The sequence below is a fragment of the Phoenix dactylifera genome, chromosome 8 (genome assembly GCF_009389715.1).
Source record: "Phoenix dactylifera cultivar Barhee BC4 chromosome 8, palm_55x_up_171113_PBpolish2nd_filt_p, whole genome shotgun sequence".
Lineage (NCBI taxonomy): Eukaryota > Viridiplantae > Streptophyta > Magnoliopsida > Arecales > Arecaceae > Phoenix > Phoenix dactylifera.
Window position 1 is genome coordinate 19,083,124 of NC_052399.1, and position 18,114 is coordinate 19,101,237.

Genomic DNA, 18,114 nt, shown 5'->3' on the forward strand with positions numbered 1-18,114 from the left:
TTCATCCTAAGATCATATTATTTATGTGAAAAATTGCTTGGTATCGTTTACTATGCAAAGAAATTTTGCTTCACCGTAGATTTCATATCCTAGACTATTGTGATTTATATTCTGATGTAGAGGAGTCCATTCAACGTGTTATACTCCATTGTCATATGGCAGCACAGGTACTGAGAATAGTCTCAGTTTCAAACTTGTTGATATTTTCTTCATTATTTTTGGATGACTTTCTTGAGATTGTTAGAGAAAGATTTTCTTCTACTATAAGGTATTCTAAAGCAATTTCCATTTGTTATATTGCTCGTCGCATTTGGCTAGCAGGAAATGAACATATATTTCAAGGATTGGGACAAAGTGCTTGACTGATTTTGCTCGTCCCATGTTGCTTCTCCTCTCCCCCATTCCTCTCCTCTCGAAGCATCCGGGGATCACTTCTGGCCCCACTGAGCTTCGCGAGCTCGTCGTCCATGGCTTCTCCTCCCCCGAAGAAGGTAGCCTCTTCTCCTCATCGCCCCTCTAATTTCCCTCAAAACCCTCCCCGATTCCTCGTTTTTCTGACGCCTTTCGGGAATCCGACCAGGTCCTGGTCCCGATCGCCAACGGGACGGAGCCGATAGAAGTGGTGAACACCATCGGCTTCCTCCGGAGGGCCGGCGCCGACGTCACCGTGGCATCGGCGGAGAAGGACCTCCGCGTCGAGGCCTGCTGGGGAATCAAGATCGTGGCCGACGCCCTCGTGTCGGACTGCACCGATTCTTCCTTCGACCTCATCTCCGTTCCCGTGAGTTAGCGAGACCTAGTTCGAAAGATTTGGTTGCCGAATCCTTTTTCCGGGGCTCTTAATTGACTTTCTTGGATTTTATGTAGGGAGGGATGCCAGGTTCGGCAACTCTTAGGGATTGTGGAGCCTTAGAGAGCATCGTGAAGAAGCAAGCGGAAAAAGGGGGGCTTTACGCCGCGATCTGTGCCGCCCCGGCTGTGGCACTGGGATCATGGGGTTTGCTCAAGGGTTTAAAAGTGAGATTCTTGATCAGTGACCTTTCTTCAATTTTTATTTATTAACATAAAATTTTAATAAGAAGTTCTTTTCATTTTTTTTTCAATCTTTACGTTTTATGAAATTTCAAGAAGCTCACAACGATTTAATCAGCTAGTGATTGCGATTACGATTGATTTTACAATTCAACAATTTTCTGTCGCCCTCTGTACGTAATTCTAAATTTGTGGCTGCTTCTTAGGTTCTAATTTCACCTGTCATCGTCTGAATTTGGTCTAGTGATGATGTTTGTTGTTGTTCATTTTTTCTTTCTTTCTTGTTTTTGGCCTAAATATTTTCCCGACAGGCAACTTGTCATCCTTCATTTATGGAGAAGCTCCCCTCTGAAGCGATAAAGGTGGAATCAAGGGTGCAAGTGGATGGACGGGTAGTCACAAGCCGTGGACCAGGAACATCTATGGAGTTTTCTTTGGCTTTGGTGGAACAACTATATGGAAAAGAGAAAGCTGATAAAGTTGCAGGGCCTATGGTAATCTGTGTTCTTCACTTGCTGAGTTTTGTTTTTTTCTTTTAGTTATTTATGCATGTACTTTCATAGACCTATAATGGGAAAGAGTGCCAGCTGGACACTTGTCACCCTTGCCATCCCAAGTGTCGGGGTGTCCAAAAGAGCCTGACACTTCAGCCTCAGAAAAACCAAACACGGGGGCACTTTATTGCAATCGAAACACATAAAGACGAGAATAGATACAAATTTTGACTACTAGACAAGTGGACCAGTCAATGTTGTGTTTTTTTGGAGAAAGACATTAATGTGATGTTATAATTTGCGAGAAGAAGAAGAATATATAAGATTGCACTGCATGTGTTGATATTTCGGGATAATATTGTCTATCATGATCCATGGAAAATGTAAACAAATTGTCTCATCTCTGCAATAATGCATGCATACATACATAATGTATGCATGTATAAATTGCAAAATAAAATAAATAATAAGTCTGATGGGAACTAGAGAAGAGGGGGATACACCTTGTAACATTGTGTGATTGATATAAGCAAGCAAGGACTAAAGTACAATTTCCCATGCCTGTGCCAATCATGGGTTGGCATGCTACTCATGTGCCAAATCATTTGCCAGGGCTTGTGGCAACTGAAAAAGGATTGTGCTAGGTCAGTGTGTGTCAATCAGACATATACATATGAAGCTAGGTTACATATTCTTGTACTGTGATGGTCCCTTACTGACTTGTTACATATTGTGCAATGCTGGCTAGTGTCATTGAAGAAAAACCATTTAATGTGAAGGTGGCTAATGTTGCATACTTGAAAATACAGGGTAATAGAGTGGATGAAGGTGGAGCATTCTATGGGCTTTTGACATAAAATGGAATGTTGAATAGGATCATTTTTCTAATAGAATAAATTTAAGAACTTTGTTGCTTAAATCATAAGGTGATGGATAACGAGTTTAAGGCTGTCTGGGGATAGTTTTGGTACAATATAGGCACATGACTATGCTTGAAGGGCTTGACCTAGAGCAGAAGCACCTTACTTAAACATTCACTATAGTTCTAATAAGAATAAATCTTCAATTAATACAATCACAGAATCACTACATGAAGAGCAACACATTCCTAGCAGCGTTGGTAGCAATTGGCGATATTAAAACTAGAAGGTATCAATGTGAAGCATGAGTAAGAGGGGAGCACCTGATGAGCTGATCCTTGTGCAACATTTCTTAATTAAAAGCTGTTATCATGCGTATGATTGAAATATAATGGTTATTATTGCTAACTTATATTTGTAGAAAATTGTTACTTACTTCTTTTCTAGTTAGCGAAATGAAACAAAAGGTATGGAAAGAAGCTGTATGATGCAGGCGATACGGGGGATACTGCATCACCTTGGCACAGAGTCCTTGAGCTTGGAAAGAAACTTTAGGGTGTCCATATGATCACCATTCTCAATGATAAGAAAATATATATGATAGCTAACTAGCGACTTGTTTTGTCTTCTTAATATCATTAAGAAGTTGATATCATGACAAATGTAACTTTCTACTGTTTTTTCCAAAATCATTTTTGCATGCTTACCTGCATATTCATAGTTATCTTTGTGTATAAACAATCATATGCCATGAAATGTCAAGGATTTGACTGCTTCAAGTTGTAGGAATGCGCACCTGTTTACATCACATTGAATGACTCAGTTTCTTTCAACACTAGCTGTTTTCTCCACTCCGAAGAAGAGCTTGAGTTTAACAGAAGAGAAACATTTGGTTCTTCTTCATCAGCACCTAGGTTAGTCTTTTTTTTTTTCCTATTCTGGAGTCACCATTACAGCCATATAGTCATGAAAGGTGCTGCTCACCTGCCTGGACCTAATGATCACAGAGGGATGTTTTAATCAGAACTAGGCTACCTAAGATGGGACATTTGAAGAAAGTGGTCATTCTCCTTTCCTGTAAATTTAGCATGTAGAATGTTCATATGTTATTAGATTTTAGTGAGCCATGAGCTGTAAATTTTCAAAAATATTACGTTTTATATGCAATTCCACTGAGCTGTATTTTATTGAGGCCAACTGCTAAGTATATGTTCTCAATGAATCTTAAACTGTGTTTTGTGCGTACATGAGCTAAGAAGAATTTATCCTCATTTAATGTTCTTACTGCCTTGAAATGCTTTCTTTCGTTTAATCCAATACATTTCTTTTGTGATTGTGCATCATACTTGCTAATGAATGATGACTGGTTATCTGTTTAGGTGATGCGTCTTCATCATGGGGCCGAGTTTTCTATGACTGAGCTAAACTCGATTGAATGGAAATTTACTAATACACCTCAGGTAAGACTGGAAATCCAGTATTGTTTGACCGTTCTAACATAAGCCTTTCCTTCATTGTTTATTGCTTCCTCTTTTATTTTTTAGCATTAAAATTGTGTTTGCTGGCTTTATTTTGTTTTCTTTGCAATTTCTTACTTAAAGTAGACTGTCTCATTTGTTGATTTTTTTTTTTTATAGCTTTTCAATTCAGCGGTATTTGAACTCCCTGCAGCAGTTGAGTTTGTAGTTTGAGCTCTTTCTGACTGGATTATGTGTTGGAGAGAACTTAGGAAAATTAAAGCTAACGAAGAACAGTGACAATGCAAATGATTAAAGAAAAGACTAAAATAAGGCAACATAAAGATATGAAACACTCATATGCATTGCAAGGCTGTTAACCATGCTAGGTCAACCAACTGATGCAAAGTGGATTCAGAACAATGAATGTGAAAACAGACCACGGGGAGTAATTAATTTTACTGAAGCTGTCACGCCCCGAACCCGAACCTAGGCCCGGGACGCGCCAGACGCCGCACACCCGCACGGCGGACCGCACGGGCGTGCAAGGCTGAATAATCAGACACTCAAATCACAACATCAGATCACAATATCAATACTAAAAATCTATCATTTATGATAATCAAATCAATAATTCAATTTCAAATGTCTCAAATAAAGTTGATAATATTTATTTACAAGATCAATTACTTATGACAAAATGAATCTAAATCTATCTATGTCCAGTGTCATAAGTCCTCTCCTCCCGAATCCCCCATCAATCATCTCCTGCAATTATGTCAAAAACAGGTATGAGCTACGACAGCTAAGTAGGTAACAACATGCATAAAGTCACGATAACATGTATTAAAGCATATGCAATGTAACTACAGGTCATGTGCACAAAATAAATATGATGATCCGCAAACCAATCCGATACTCAAGTAATATATATATATACCATCTCAGTCTATCACATCACGCATAACATAATCCACAGATCAAACCGCATGACTACGGCCACATCACCCAGTGGCATGGTCACACCGAAGTGTCAACACTCTGCTCCTAATGGAGCCCTGCACCGCAGTGCTGCACCCCAGGGTGCCCAATCTCTGCTCCTCAGAGCCAAAACACCCCATAGTGCCGGAACTAGTTCCTCATACAAGTCGACAGGGCCAACGTTTCCACCCCATTGGCGGGAATCCTAGACAATAGTCACGCGGTCTCCAAAATCACATCCACAATTTCCAACAATCAAACTTAATATAAACATAAGTTTTCAAAACCAATATCTACATAATAGATTTTCAGATGATCGATTTCTAGTCAAAAACATGCTTCTAAATAATAATGATGCCAAGAATATAAAACATATCAATATGCTGGAAATAATCATACACATATGCATAATACATGTAAATCATACTTTGAGCAAGGTTACCTACCTGGGCTCGCTTAAAAATCCCTGCCACAGATATCACGAACCCCTGATTAAACATAAATATTAATTATTTAATTAATTAAGAAACATAATTTAAACTAATTCCAATCCCCTAAACTCCTAAGTTCATAGATCCAAGAATAAGTAAACTAGATCCCAAAAATCAGAATTCTTTAGACCCAAACCAATTGTGGCCCAACACAAATTAGGCCCAAATGAACCAAACCAGATTACAGGTCCAAATCAGATCTCGGGCCCAAACCAAACCAGCCCACAAATCCAATCAGACCCAACTCAGCCCAAAAACAGGTCCCTAGCCCAACCCAAACCAGGTCTGACCAGACCAGATTAGATTAAATCTTGACGAACCAGATTACACTCAAATCAGGCTAACCCCAATTTCTGACTCAGATCCAAACCATAACCCAAACCTATTCACTCAAATTCAGATCAAACCCAATACAAGGATTAGGTGGAACCGGTTCATAATCTAAACCGGTTCATGGTCTGATCCCCACTTGAGGCACGGAAATCAAAGCAAGGACAAGCACCCAGCCGGAAGAAGAAGAAGAAGAAGAAGAAGAAGGAGAAGAGGAAGAAGAAGGAGAAGAAGAAGAAGAAAGGAAGAAGGGGGGGGGTGGCTGGTGGCTCCGGTCGGCCCTCGGCGGCCGACCGTGGCCCTCGGCGGCGGCGCTCGGCCAGCCGCCATCGGCTACCCCACCTTCACAGGCGGCACCGAACGGGAAGAAGAGAAGAAGGAGAGAGAGAGAGGAAGAAAAGGGAGGAAAGAGAGGGAGACCGGGGCTGGAAGCCCGGCCCCCGTTCACCCACCTCCGGCCGAACCCATTTTGGCCGGATTGACCCCGGCCGGCCGCCGTCGGCCGGCCGAATCTCCCAAAAAGGAACTTTCCCGAAACAGGGGAAGTAAAACCCATTGATTCCCATCGTTTCTCTCCCCTTAAATCCAAAAAAATAGGCCTACATTGTCTTGCTCACCTCCGGTCGTCGACGAGTGTTTCTCCGGCGGCGATGGCGGCTCCGGCGACGACGGGGCTCCGGCGATCTTCTCAAAAGAGGGGAAAAAGAAGAGGAAGGGATGGGTTCTCAGAGAAGAGAAAGAGAGGGAGAGAGAGAGAGAGAGAGGGAGAGGGAAGAGGGGAAGAGGGAAGAGGGGGGGGCTTGCGGAGATCACGCTGGCCGTTCGGCCGGCGTGTTCATCGTGGGAAGACCACGATGAACAGACTGAAGTCGGCATCCATTGCCGACTTCAGTTCATTGGGCCCAAGAATGGGCCCAATTTCAGGTCCTTACACTCTAACCAACTAAAAAAAAATTTCGTCCTCGAAATTAAAAACATACCTCAATCCGAGAACAAGGCTGGATACTTCTCTCTCATCTCCTCCTCCAGCTCCCAGGTGGCTTCTCTCTCACTATGATTGCTCCACTGGACCTTGACATATGGGATAGTGCGTCTTCTCAAGACTTGGTCCTTCCTATCCACTATACGGACAGGCTGCTCCACATATGTAAGATCGGCGCGAAGCTGCAAAGGTGCCACATCAATCACATGATTTGGATCAGCAATATACTTCCTCAGCATGGAGACATGAAATACAGAATGAACTCCCGATAGAGCAGGTGGAAGTGCCAGTCTATAAGCAACAGATCCAACTCTCTCGAGAATCTCGAAGGGTCCCACATATCTCGGACTGAGCTTGCCTCGAACTCCAAACCGCATGATCCCTTTAGAAGGGGATACTCTGAGGAACACATGATCTCCGACCTGAAATTTCAATTCCCGCCTCCTGATATCTGCATAGCTTTTCTGTCTGCTCTGAGCTGCTCGGAGTCGTTCTCTGATCAATTGAATCTTTTCCACTGTCTGCTGCACCATCTCTGGACCCAAGATCTTCCTCTCCCCCACATCATCCCAACAGATAGGCGATCTGCACTTCCTACCATATAGAGCCTCATAAGGAGCCATCTGTATGCTTGCCTGGTAGCTATTATTATAAGCAAACTCTACCAGTGACAAGTGATGATCCCAAGAGCCCCTCATATCAATAGAGCAGGCTCTCAGCATATCCTCTAGAATCTGGATGGTCCTCTCAGACTGTCCATCTGTCTGTGGATGAAAGGCTGTACTGAAGCTAAGGGTGGTCCCCAAAGCTCTGTGCAAGCTGCCCCAGAAATGTGCCACAAACCGGGAATCTCTGTCTGATAAAATGGATACTGGAACTCCGTGCAGCCGTACTATCTGCTCGATATATAATTCTGCCAGCTTCTCCAGTGTCATCCCAGTCTTGATTGCCAGAAAATGAGCTGTTTTGGTCAGTCTGTCTACGATCACCCAGACTGAATCATGACCTCTAAGGGTGCGAGGTAGCCCTGATACGAAATCCATAGTGATATGCTCCCATTTCCACTCTGGAATCGGCAGAGGCTGTAGCATACCTGCTGGTCTCTGATGCTCAATCTTAACTTGCTGACAAGTTAAGCATTAAGATACATGCTGGGCAATCTCCCTCTTCATGTTATTCCACCAAAACACCGCTTTCAGATCCTTGTACATCTTGGTACTGCCTGGGTGCACTGTATATCCCGTACTGTGAGCTTCATCCATGATTTCCTTCTTCGGACCAGGATTATCTGGAACACAGACTCTGTTAATAAACCTCAAAGAGCCATCTTCATGTATACGGAAATCTGACTGTGTACCAGACTCGATATCCCTCCTGATCTTCTGGAGTCGAGGGTCATCAACTTGCGCTGCCTTAATTCTATCAATAAGTGTAGGCTGGACTCGCAAGTTTGCCAATTTCATAGTAGCCTCATGTAGATACACCTCTATCTCTGCTCTCCTCAGATCTTCCAGAATATCCTTCTGAGTAGTAATCAAGGCTGCAATATTCCCTGAAGATTTCCGGCTCAGTGCATCTGCTACTACATTTGCCTTTCCAGGGTGATAGTGGATAATCAGATCATAATCTTTTAACAACTCCAGCCACCTCCTCTGTCTCATGTTCAGCTCTTTTTGAGTAAAGAGATATTTCAGGCTTTTATGATCAGTATATACCTGACATGTCTCTTCATACAAATAGTGCCTCCATATTTTCAGAGCAAATACAACTGCTGCAAGCTCGAGATCATGTGTGGGATAGTTTTCTTCATAAGGCTTGAGCTGTCTAGAGGCGTAGGCAATAACTTTTCCATTCTGCATCAGCACACAGCCCAAACCCTTCTTGGAGGCATCACTGTAAATAGTATAATCAACACCCGTGACTGGCAGAGTCAAAATAGGTGCTGACACTAGCCGGCGCTTCAATTCCTCGAAGCTCTTCTCACACTGATCCGACCACTCGAATTTCACTCCTTTGCGAGTGAGTCGAGTCAAGGGCCCAGCAATACTAGAGAAGCCTTCTACAAATCTTCTGTAATAGCCGGCTAATCCAAGAAAACTGCGGATCTCTGATACATTTGTCGGTCTGCTCCAGTCAACTACAGCTTCGATCTTCTTCGGGTCAACCATAATTCCTTCTTTAGATACCACATGCCCCAAGAACATCACCTGATCCAGCCAGAACTGACATTTCTTCAGTTTCCCATACAATTGATTCTGTCTCAAAATTTCCAAAACAATTTTCAAGTGTTGCTCATGCTCAGTATGACTCTTGGAATAGATTAAGATGTCATCAATAAACACAATTACAAATTTGTCCAAAAAGGTTTAAATACCCTGTTCATCAGATCCATAAATGCAACTGGAGCATTTGTCAACCCGAAAGGCATCACCAGATACTCATAATGGCCATATCTGGTGCGGAAGGCAGTCTTGGCTATATCAGACTCCTTTATCCTCAACTGATGATATCCAGATCGCAGATCAATCTTTGAAAACACCTGGGCACCCTGAAGCTGATCAAACAAGTCATCAATCCGGGGCAGGAGGTACCTGTTCTTGATAGTCACTTTGTTAATTTCCCGGAAATCAATGCATAGCCTCATACTGCCGTCCTTCTTCCTCACAAATAACACTGGTGCACCCCAAGGAGAGACACTGGGTCGAATGAAACCCAGATCCAATAGCTCCTGCAACTGTTCCTTCAGTTCTTTTAGTTCAGCAGGGGCCATTCTGTAAGGAGGTCTAGATATGGGTGCCGTACCAGGGTTTAGATCAATGGCAAATTCCACCTCTCTAACTGGTGGTAAACCAGGAAGCTCATCAGGGAAAACATCAGGGTATTCCCTGACCACGGGTATGTCTTCAATTTTCTGTTCCGACTGCTCAGAATCCATGACGGCTGCCATATACACAGAGCACCCCTTCCTGAGAGACCGAATACCCTGTAAGGCTGCCACTATCTGAGGGGAGACACACCCTCCATCACCCACAAAATAAAACTCTTCAATGTCAGGGATTCAGAAAGTCACCCGCTTCGAGAAGCAGTCAATGGTAGCGTGATATATAGCTAACCAATCCATATCCAGAATTAAATCAAATTCATGTAAGTCCATGACAATAAGGTCAGCTTTCAAGTCTCTACCCTCTACAATTACTGGGCAAGACTTGCATATCAGTGAGGTGATCATCTTACCCCCAGCTGGGGTACTAACACATAATTCCCTCTCCAAGGGTGAGCAAAATATATCATGCTTATGCACATATGTAGATGAAATAAAAGAGTGTGTGGCCCCTGAGTCGAATAGTGCATATGCATAAGTAGAATGTACTAATAAGGTACCTGTCACTGCCGTGTTGGATGCCTGAGCATCCTGCTGTGTCAGTGCATATACCCGTCCCTGGGTGCGAGACCCTCCTCCTGTCTGCTGTCTGGGAGCGGCTGGCTGAGAAATCTGTGCTGGATCGGGGGGAATCTGTCGCTGAGGAGCCCTAGCGCTCGGTGGCCTCTGCACAGATCCGGCCCGGGGACAACTAGAAATCCTGTGGCCCGGCTGACCACACCCATAACAGACAATAGTCCTAGACTGGGTCTGAGGACACTGAGCCATCTTGTGGCCCTGTTGGCCACATCTGTAACATGCTCCAACCCTGGGCCGTCTCCGGGGACAATCAATGGCCTTGTGTCCAATCTGACTGCAAAAATAACAGGCTCCTGATATCACCCGGTGCTCTGGTGCAGTCCTCCCAGGTGGAGCTCGCTGTCCTGCTCCGTGACGGATCTGCACGGGTCGGCGTACATGCCGCTCACTATCCGAATCAGAATCTCTGGCCCTCTTCAGCCTCCCTTTATGTGCTGCCTGCGTCTCTTTCCAGATAATCTCCATATTCTTTGCTCTGTCTACAAGATCATCATAGTCGGTCCAATGGACAGCAGCCAAGCCTCGACGCAGGTGGGGTCTCAATCCCTCCTCAAATCTACTCATCCTGGCTACAGAGTCCTGGACGAGGGAGGGTGCAAAACGAGACAGTCTATCGAACTCTGCCTCGTACTCCTCAACTGACATACTCCCCTGAGAGAGACTCAGGAACTCTCTCTCCAACTCTCTGACACGACTGGACGGAAAATATTTGGAATAAAAAGCCGTCCGAAATCCAGCCCAAGTCACAGTCCCGATATCCTGTATCATGGTCCGCTCCACTGACTCCCACCAGTGGTGTGCCCGGTCATGGAGCATATAAGTAGCATATCTGACTCTCTCCTCCTCGGTGCATCCCATGGCCCTGAAGGCCTTCTCCATCTCGTCAAGCCAGTGTTCGGCCTCCTGGGGATCTATGGTTCCCTTGAAGGCCGGAGGAGCCAACTTCCGGAATTCTGCAATGCTCCTCTCTTGATCCGACGAGCTAGCAGAGGGATGCTGTGGCTGTGGGTCCCTCTGCTGTCTGACCAGCCCAATCACCTCCCTGACCAGTTCCAATACTGGGGTCGATCCTCCCGCCTGATCCTGCTCTGGTCGGTCTAAAACTGTCGGAGCAATCTCCTCTTCCTGAACTCGCTCAGCTGGGCGAGGAGTCGCCGGATCATCTCCCATCGTCTCAATCAGACAACGAGGTGGTACACGAGCACGGCGGGGCGGCATCCTGATACAGACATAATACCACAAGTTAGGGTTAAGTCAAAAATCATCCTATGAGTTTACTACCCCACTCTCATTTCCTCACATGTGTCCCTATGCTCCTAGGGTTTTCATTAGTTATTGTTCTTTTGTTCTGATGTCCCTAGTGATCGTTAACCTAAGCTCTGATACCACTAAATCTGTCACGCCCCGAACCCGAACCTAGGCCTGGGACGCGCCAGACGCCGCACACCTGCACGGCGGACCGCACGGGCGTGCAAGGCTGAATAATCAGACACTCAAGTCACAACATCAGATCACAATATCAATACTAAAAATCTATCATTTATGATAATCAAATCAATAATTCAATTTCAAATGTCTCAAATAAAGTTGATAACATTTATTTACAAGATCAATTACTTATGACAAAATGAATCTAAATCTATCTATGTCCAGTGTCATAAGTCCTCTCCTCCCGAATCCCCCATCAATCATCTCCTGCAATTATGTCAAAAACAGGTATGAGCTACGACAGCTCAGTAGGTAACAACATGCATAAAGTCACGATAACATGTATTAAAGCATATGCAATGTAACTACAGGTCATGTGCACAAAATAAATATGATGATCCGCAAACCAATCCGATACTCAAGTAATATATATATACCATCTCAATCTATCACATCACGCATAACATAATCCACAGATCAAACCGCATGACTACGGCCACATCACCCAGTGGCATGGTCACACCGAAGTGTCAACACTCTGCTCCTAATGGAGCCCTGCACCGCAGTGCTGCACCGCAGTGCTGCACCCCAGGGTGCCCAATCTCTGCTCCTCAGAGCATGCTCCGCAGAGCCAAAACACCCCATAGTGCCGGAGCTAGTTCCTCATACAAGTCGACAGGGCCAACGTTTCCACCCCATTGGCGGGAATCCTAGACAATAGTCACGCGGTCTCCAAAATCACATCCACAATTTCCAACAATCAAACTTAATATAAACATAAGTTTTCAAAACCAATATCTACATAATAGATTTTCAGATGATCGATTTCCAGTCAAAAACATGCTTCTAAATAATAATGATGCCAAGAATATAAAACATATCAATATGCTGGAAATAATCATACACATATGCATAATACATGTAAATCATACTTTGAGCAAGGTTACCTACCTGGGCTCGCTTAAAAATCCCTGCCACAGATATCACGAACCCCTGATTAAACATAAATATTAATTATTTAATTAATTAAGAAACATAATTTAAACTAATTCCAATCCCCTAAACTCCTAAGTTCATAGATCCAAGAATAAGTAAATTAGATCCCAAAAATCAGAATTCTTTAGACCCAAACCAATTGTGGCCCAACACAAATTAGGCCCAAATGAACCAAACCAGATTACAGGTCCAAATCAGATCTCGGGCCCAAACCAAACCAGCCCACAAATCCAATCAGACCCAACTCAGCCCAAAAACAGGTCCCTAGCCCAACCCAAACCAGGTCTGACCAGACCAGATTAGATTAAATCTTGACGAACCAGATTACACTCAAATCAGGCTAACCCCAATTTCTGACTCAGATCCAAACCATAACCCAAACCTATTCACTCAAATTCAGATCAAACCCAATACAAGGATTAGGTGGAACCGGTTCATAATCTAAACCGGTTCATGGTCTGATCCCCACTTGAGGCACGGAAATCAAAGCAAGGACAAGCACCCAGCCGGAAGAAGAAGAAGAAGAAGAAGAAGAAAAAGAAGGAGAAGAGGAAGAAGAAGGAGAAGAAGAAGAAGAAAGGAAGAAGGGGGGGTGGCTGGTGGCTCCGGTCGGCCCTCGGCGGCCGACCGTGGCCCTCGGCGGCGGTGCTCGGCCAGCCGCCGTCGGCTACCCACCTTCACAGGCGGCACCGAACGGGAAGAAGAAGAGAAGAAGGAGAGAGAGAGAGGAAGAAAAGGGAGGAAAGAGAGGGAGACCGGGGCTGGAAGCCCGGCCCCCGTTCACCCACCTCCGGCCGAACCCATTTCGGCCGGATTGACCCCGGCCGGCCGCCGTCGGCCGGCCGAATCTCCCAAAAAGGAACTTCCCCGAAACAGGGGAAGTAAAACCCATTGATTCCCATTGTTTCTCTCCCCTTAAATCCAAAAAAATAGGCCTACGTTGTCTTGCTCACCTCCGGTCGTCGACGAGTGTTTCTCCGGCGGCGATGGCGGCTCCGGCGACGACGGGGCTCCGGCGATCTTCTCAAAAGAGGGGAAAAAGAAGAGGAAGGGATGGGTTCTCAGAAAAGAGAAAGAGAGGGGGAGAGAGAGAGAGAGAGAGAGAGAGAGAGAGAGGGAGAGGGAAGAGGGGAAGAGGGAAGAGGGGGGGGGGGGGCTTGCGGAGATCACGCTGGCTGTTCGGCCGGCGTGTTCATCGTGGGAAGACCACGTTGAACAGACTGAAGTCGGCATCCATTGCCGACTTCAGTTCATTGGGCCCAAGAATGGGCCCAATTTCAGGTCCTTACAGAAGCTGCAATAAAAAATGATGTGAATCTTAAGAACATCCTGACAGTCTTTTGATCAAAATGGACTTTGGTGAAGCCACAAAGAATACAATTCAATGGTGTATCAGCCTTGTTCTGATAGCCTTATCTGCTTTCGAAGCTGGCCTTGTTTGAACAACAAAGAGGGGAATGCTGAAGGCAGGGGGTAGTTGGAAACCAAATAATTTCAAGAGCCATAAACCTTCAGAAGGGGTCTTACTGGAGATGTTTGCGGCCAAAATTTGATGACAAACTGCAATTTGTCACTCTTCTTCTTTCATGTCCGATAGATGACTGGATAAAATGCAAGCATTGACGTAAGCCCTTGTGCGTGCTTGACCCTCCAAAGTATATGCATGCTGTCATATACAGGCACTTTTTTGTTATAGTGGTTGCAGAAATGTGGCACAATGGTGACTGGGTGTTGTTACACAAATGCCAACTCTGTTAATGAAGTCAAACTTTGGGGTCTCGGGAGGGAATCAACTAGGCCATGTATCCATTTGTTGTGGGTGTCTCGGGAGGGAATCAGCTAGCATGTGCGGAGGGAACTCATTAACAATCATCGGACAAATAGGGAAGTGGGATGGGGCCATTCTTGTTCCTTTGAGATAGTACTCTTCATTGGACCGTCACTCTGTCAATGAGGTATCAGATATCAAATTCACTGTTAGGGATGTCAGGCTGTTAATTGGTTTGTGAAATAAGGCACTCTATGGTGGATGGACCAAATTAAATTTGGCCTGAAATTTTTTCCCCAGACAATTCAGATTACACGAAATACTTTGAGAGGGTACAACTTAGCTTAGGTGGGTTGTAGTTAACCACTATTGTATGGGAAAAAAAAATGTAGAAGACAATTTCTTGGTGCGAAAACCGTCTACAGCCTATTTTGTTCATAGGAAAGTTTGCTGGATTCGCATCCCTGCATGGACAAAGTGATGTACACCAGTAAGGAAAAAGAAAAAGAGAAGCATTTTGAATACATAATGTGTGGCTCTATGTTGTGTTTGATGCTACTTATAGTAGGAAGAAAACAGATGGCAAGAACTTTGAATGACAAGAAGAAGCTGCAGTTTTATTGCAAGCAAGAGTTGTGCATGAAAATCTAAATGCTTAGAACCTGAGATTATGCAACTTCATTCTTGATTGAATATTATGTAATGCATGCTTCGCCCTTTTCTTTCCACATTTCTAGCTGATCACAAAATGCTATCATAAATATGATAGTCTTTATTCTTGGATAAAGTTGGACTCGTGATAACTAGCTTGTTGATAACCCTACTGCTCCTGTATCTTGTCTACTTATATTATAATCATCTTTTATTGATGGGCACTAGATACATTTTAAGTAAATGAAGTGAATTTGCAAAATGACAAGATGTTGACATGATGCCACGTATGCTCTTATTTTCAAAAAATATGGTATCCTTGTCTTTTCTATAGTAAGTAAAGATTTCTATGTTAACATTGGTCTTGTTACTGTGTGCCCAGATTCTTGTGCCGATAGCCAATGGCTCAGACGACATGGAGGCTGTTATGATCATTGACATTTTATGCAGAGCAAAAGCTAATGTCATAGTTGCCTCAGTTGAAGATAAGCTGGAAATTGTGGGATCAAGGAATGTGAAGCTAGTAGCTGATATGCTCTTGGATGAGGCTGTTAAGCTGCAATACGATTTAATTGTTCTGCCTGTAAGTTGTGCCAGTCTAAATTGAACTGTTACATCAGATCTGCCTGTAAACTGTCTCATGCCCTTTTATTTGTTTACAGGGTGGACCTGGTGGTGCCCAAGCATTTTCTACTTCAGAGAAGCTTGTTGATTTACTCAAAAAGCAGGCAAAATCGAAAAAACTTTATGGGGCAATATGTGCCTCTCCAGCTATGGTCCTTGAGCCCCATGGCTTGCTTAAAGTATGACTGCCATGTCCTCTCTCGTGCCCTCCCCCCCTCCCCCCAACACACACACACACACACACACACACACACACTCAGAAAATAAAAAAAAGGACAATCTTTTAATCTTGGCATGTTCTCCTGTAGGGGAAGAAGGCAACAGCTTATCCAACCATGTGCAACAAGCTTTCAGATCCAAGCGAATGCGAGAACAGGGTTGTGGTTGATGGGAACTTGATCACGAGCAGAGGCCCAGGGACATGCGAGGAGTTTGCACTGGCCATTGTTGAAAAGCTATTCGGTCGACAGAATGCCCTAAACCTTGCAAAGACTCTGGTTTTCATATGAATGCGCTGAACTTTTCCAAGTCTGTGACTGCGGACGTATTATGCGACTGTGAGGTAGTTCCTGTGTTTTTGAGGGAATATTACTATCTTGGATTATGTATAAAGCTAGTGAATTGGGATAATGTTGTTTGAAGTACGAGTATCAGCTGCAGTTTGATTGCGGCATGTCATATATATCCTTTTAATCGCCAGTTTGGTACTGTTGGTTTTTTTGAAGTAGGAACGTGTCGCATTGTTTGATGGGCCTGAAAAGGGGCTTGTATGCTGAATGCTTGGCCCGGATTGAACATCATTGCAACAAATAACTCTGACTTTAGACATGCAATTGATGTGGAGCGGTGATATTCATCTAGTTATTTTGACTGAATACACCTGGGTACATTTTTTTTTTTTTTCGTACTACGGGGAAATCTTGTATTCATTTTGGAGGGCCAACAGCAACTTAGGAGGTAGAAAAGGGATTGGCAAGGCGTTTACCAGAAAACAGAATAATATCATTGGAACGGTTCGTTCAGGATCTAGTCGTTTTCTCCGTGCGTAATGGTAAAATGCTATGCGCAACTTAATCCCCGTGTTCTAAAAGTTTCGTCATTCTTATTAAGTCCATTAGAGGTTTAGCCAGTTTGCAGTGTGGTGTATGAGGTTTGCAGTGATTAGTAAGGCTCGAGACACATCGAAAATAGGCTGTACGGTCTAGGGATAAAAGCGCTTGACGTGGGGAGGCGATAGAAGTAATATAAATGGCCAAGATTGATTTATATGCTTGGTGGGTTGTGTAGGGGGTTAAGAGACCGTCTTGCCTTTACGGAATCATATTGCAAGGTTTGAGTTGATTTCAAGTAATGTTAATGTAGCCAAGCTTCCTGTTCAGCTCATATGGAATTTCCAGTTCTCCAGCAAGAGTCGAGCCTTGTAATTAATTATCCGGCCCGTCTCATCATGAAAGCTATTGCGCCTTGAGCCACCGCTGTCGACACGATATGCCTCTTTGCTGTTATCGAGAAAGCATGGCTTACATGGTCGTAATCTGATCATTTCTATAATTGCTTTAACGGGCAGATCCTAAATAGCTTCTGTTCGAAAAATCATGAAAGAAATCAGTCTCATTTGCCAGTTTATCTAATCACAATATGAAAGTGAGAACCAAAAGTTGTCAAACGTCTTAAAATTACATGGCAGTGTTATCTAGAGTGATTATGACACGAATTCCCCATGCAATTCAGTATCAGAAATTGTGCGTTCAAATACTTCATAATTTGTGAGTTGAGGGAAGAATTCTCAAGAAGGGATATACTTGCAGAACTTGGGAAGAGGAATAAAATCTCTCCATATTTGTCAACTGCAAAGACAAAGTCCCAGACCTAGCCCATGAAGTTAGGCATTGAACTTATGGGCTCGAGAATTGGTTCTCTGTTATTTTAAAATTTTGCACCTCTAATTGGCGAATACATGTCAAATATTTTGGACAACTGCATAGTGCATCTTACTCGGACGTGATGCAGCAATGCATATTTTAGTATATATTTATATGGAATGCTCATATAAAATTATTGGTTGCAAGGGTCTTAGAGAGCTACAAAAGCTCTCCCGTCTGACTTTCAAATAATATATATAAAAAAATATTTTGTTTGATGACTTCTTAGATGAGGAAAAAATGTCTATGATTGATCCTATACTTGACAAACTCCAAGGGATGAAAGTGATCCCAGGCGAATGAACCTCATGATGTAAATCCGCCCATGAAACTGATCTTAAATGACTTCAAAAACTTGTGGCTCTCCAAGAGGCGGATGGATTTATCTCGCTCTATAACTACACCATCACATATCTATGTCCTTCTCAACTATTGGTCCCTCCCTAGAATTAGTTGCTATTTCAACAAAGCCATCTTTGTATTTCCTATAAAATAAGCTAATGCTATCACCTTTTCGCATTTCAAAAGTTCTCAACTTGAGAACCACCACCCGACTGAATAAAAAGCGGGCTGCTTGTGTAAGATCGCACGTAATGCCCTCTTATCTAGATTAATAAAATTGGCTGCTGAGGTCACCT

General features: G+C 43.7%; 1 protein-coding gene across 2 annotated transcripts; it reads left to right on the top strand.

The window, feature by feature from the left end:
- Window positions 1-16,367, top strand: LOC103702993 (protein DJ-1 homolog B-like). Of its 2 annotated transcripts, XM_039129164.1 has the most exons (9): window positions 1-167; window positions 322-491; window positions 581-781; window positions 868-1,017; window positions 1,344-1,526; window positions 3,766-3,846; window positions 15,313-15,513; window positions 15,593-15,733; window positions 15,863-16,367. In XM_039129164.1, exons 2-9 carry the CDS (start codon window positions 468-470, stop codon window positions 16,061-16,063), a joined length of 1,182 nt encoding a protein of 393 aa, XP_038985092.1. In that variant the 5' UTR covers window positions 1-167; window positions 322-467; the 3' UTR covers window positions 16,064-16,367. The 2 variants fall into 2 exon arrangements, with proteins under 2 accessions (XP_038985092.1, XP_038985091.1); XM_039129163.1 differs by lacking the exon at window positions 1-167 and having other exon boundaries at window positions 252-491.
- Window positions 16,368-18,114: the final 1,747 nt, after the last annotated feature.

Bases quoted from the DNA above. Each gene is read 5' to 3' on its own strand.
- LOC103702993 (XM_039129164.1), top strand. From the start codon at position 468: ATGGCTTCTCCTCCCCCGAAGAAG. The intron at 1,527-3,765 runs GTAATCTGTGTT...TTATCTGTTTAG, and splicing joins ATAAAGTTGCAGGGCCTATG to GTGATGCGTCTTCATCATGG. The intron at 15,514-15,592 runs GTAAGTTGTGCC...ATTTGTTTACAG, and splicing joins ACGATTTAATTGTTCTGCCT to GGTGGACCTGGTGGTGCCCA.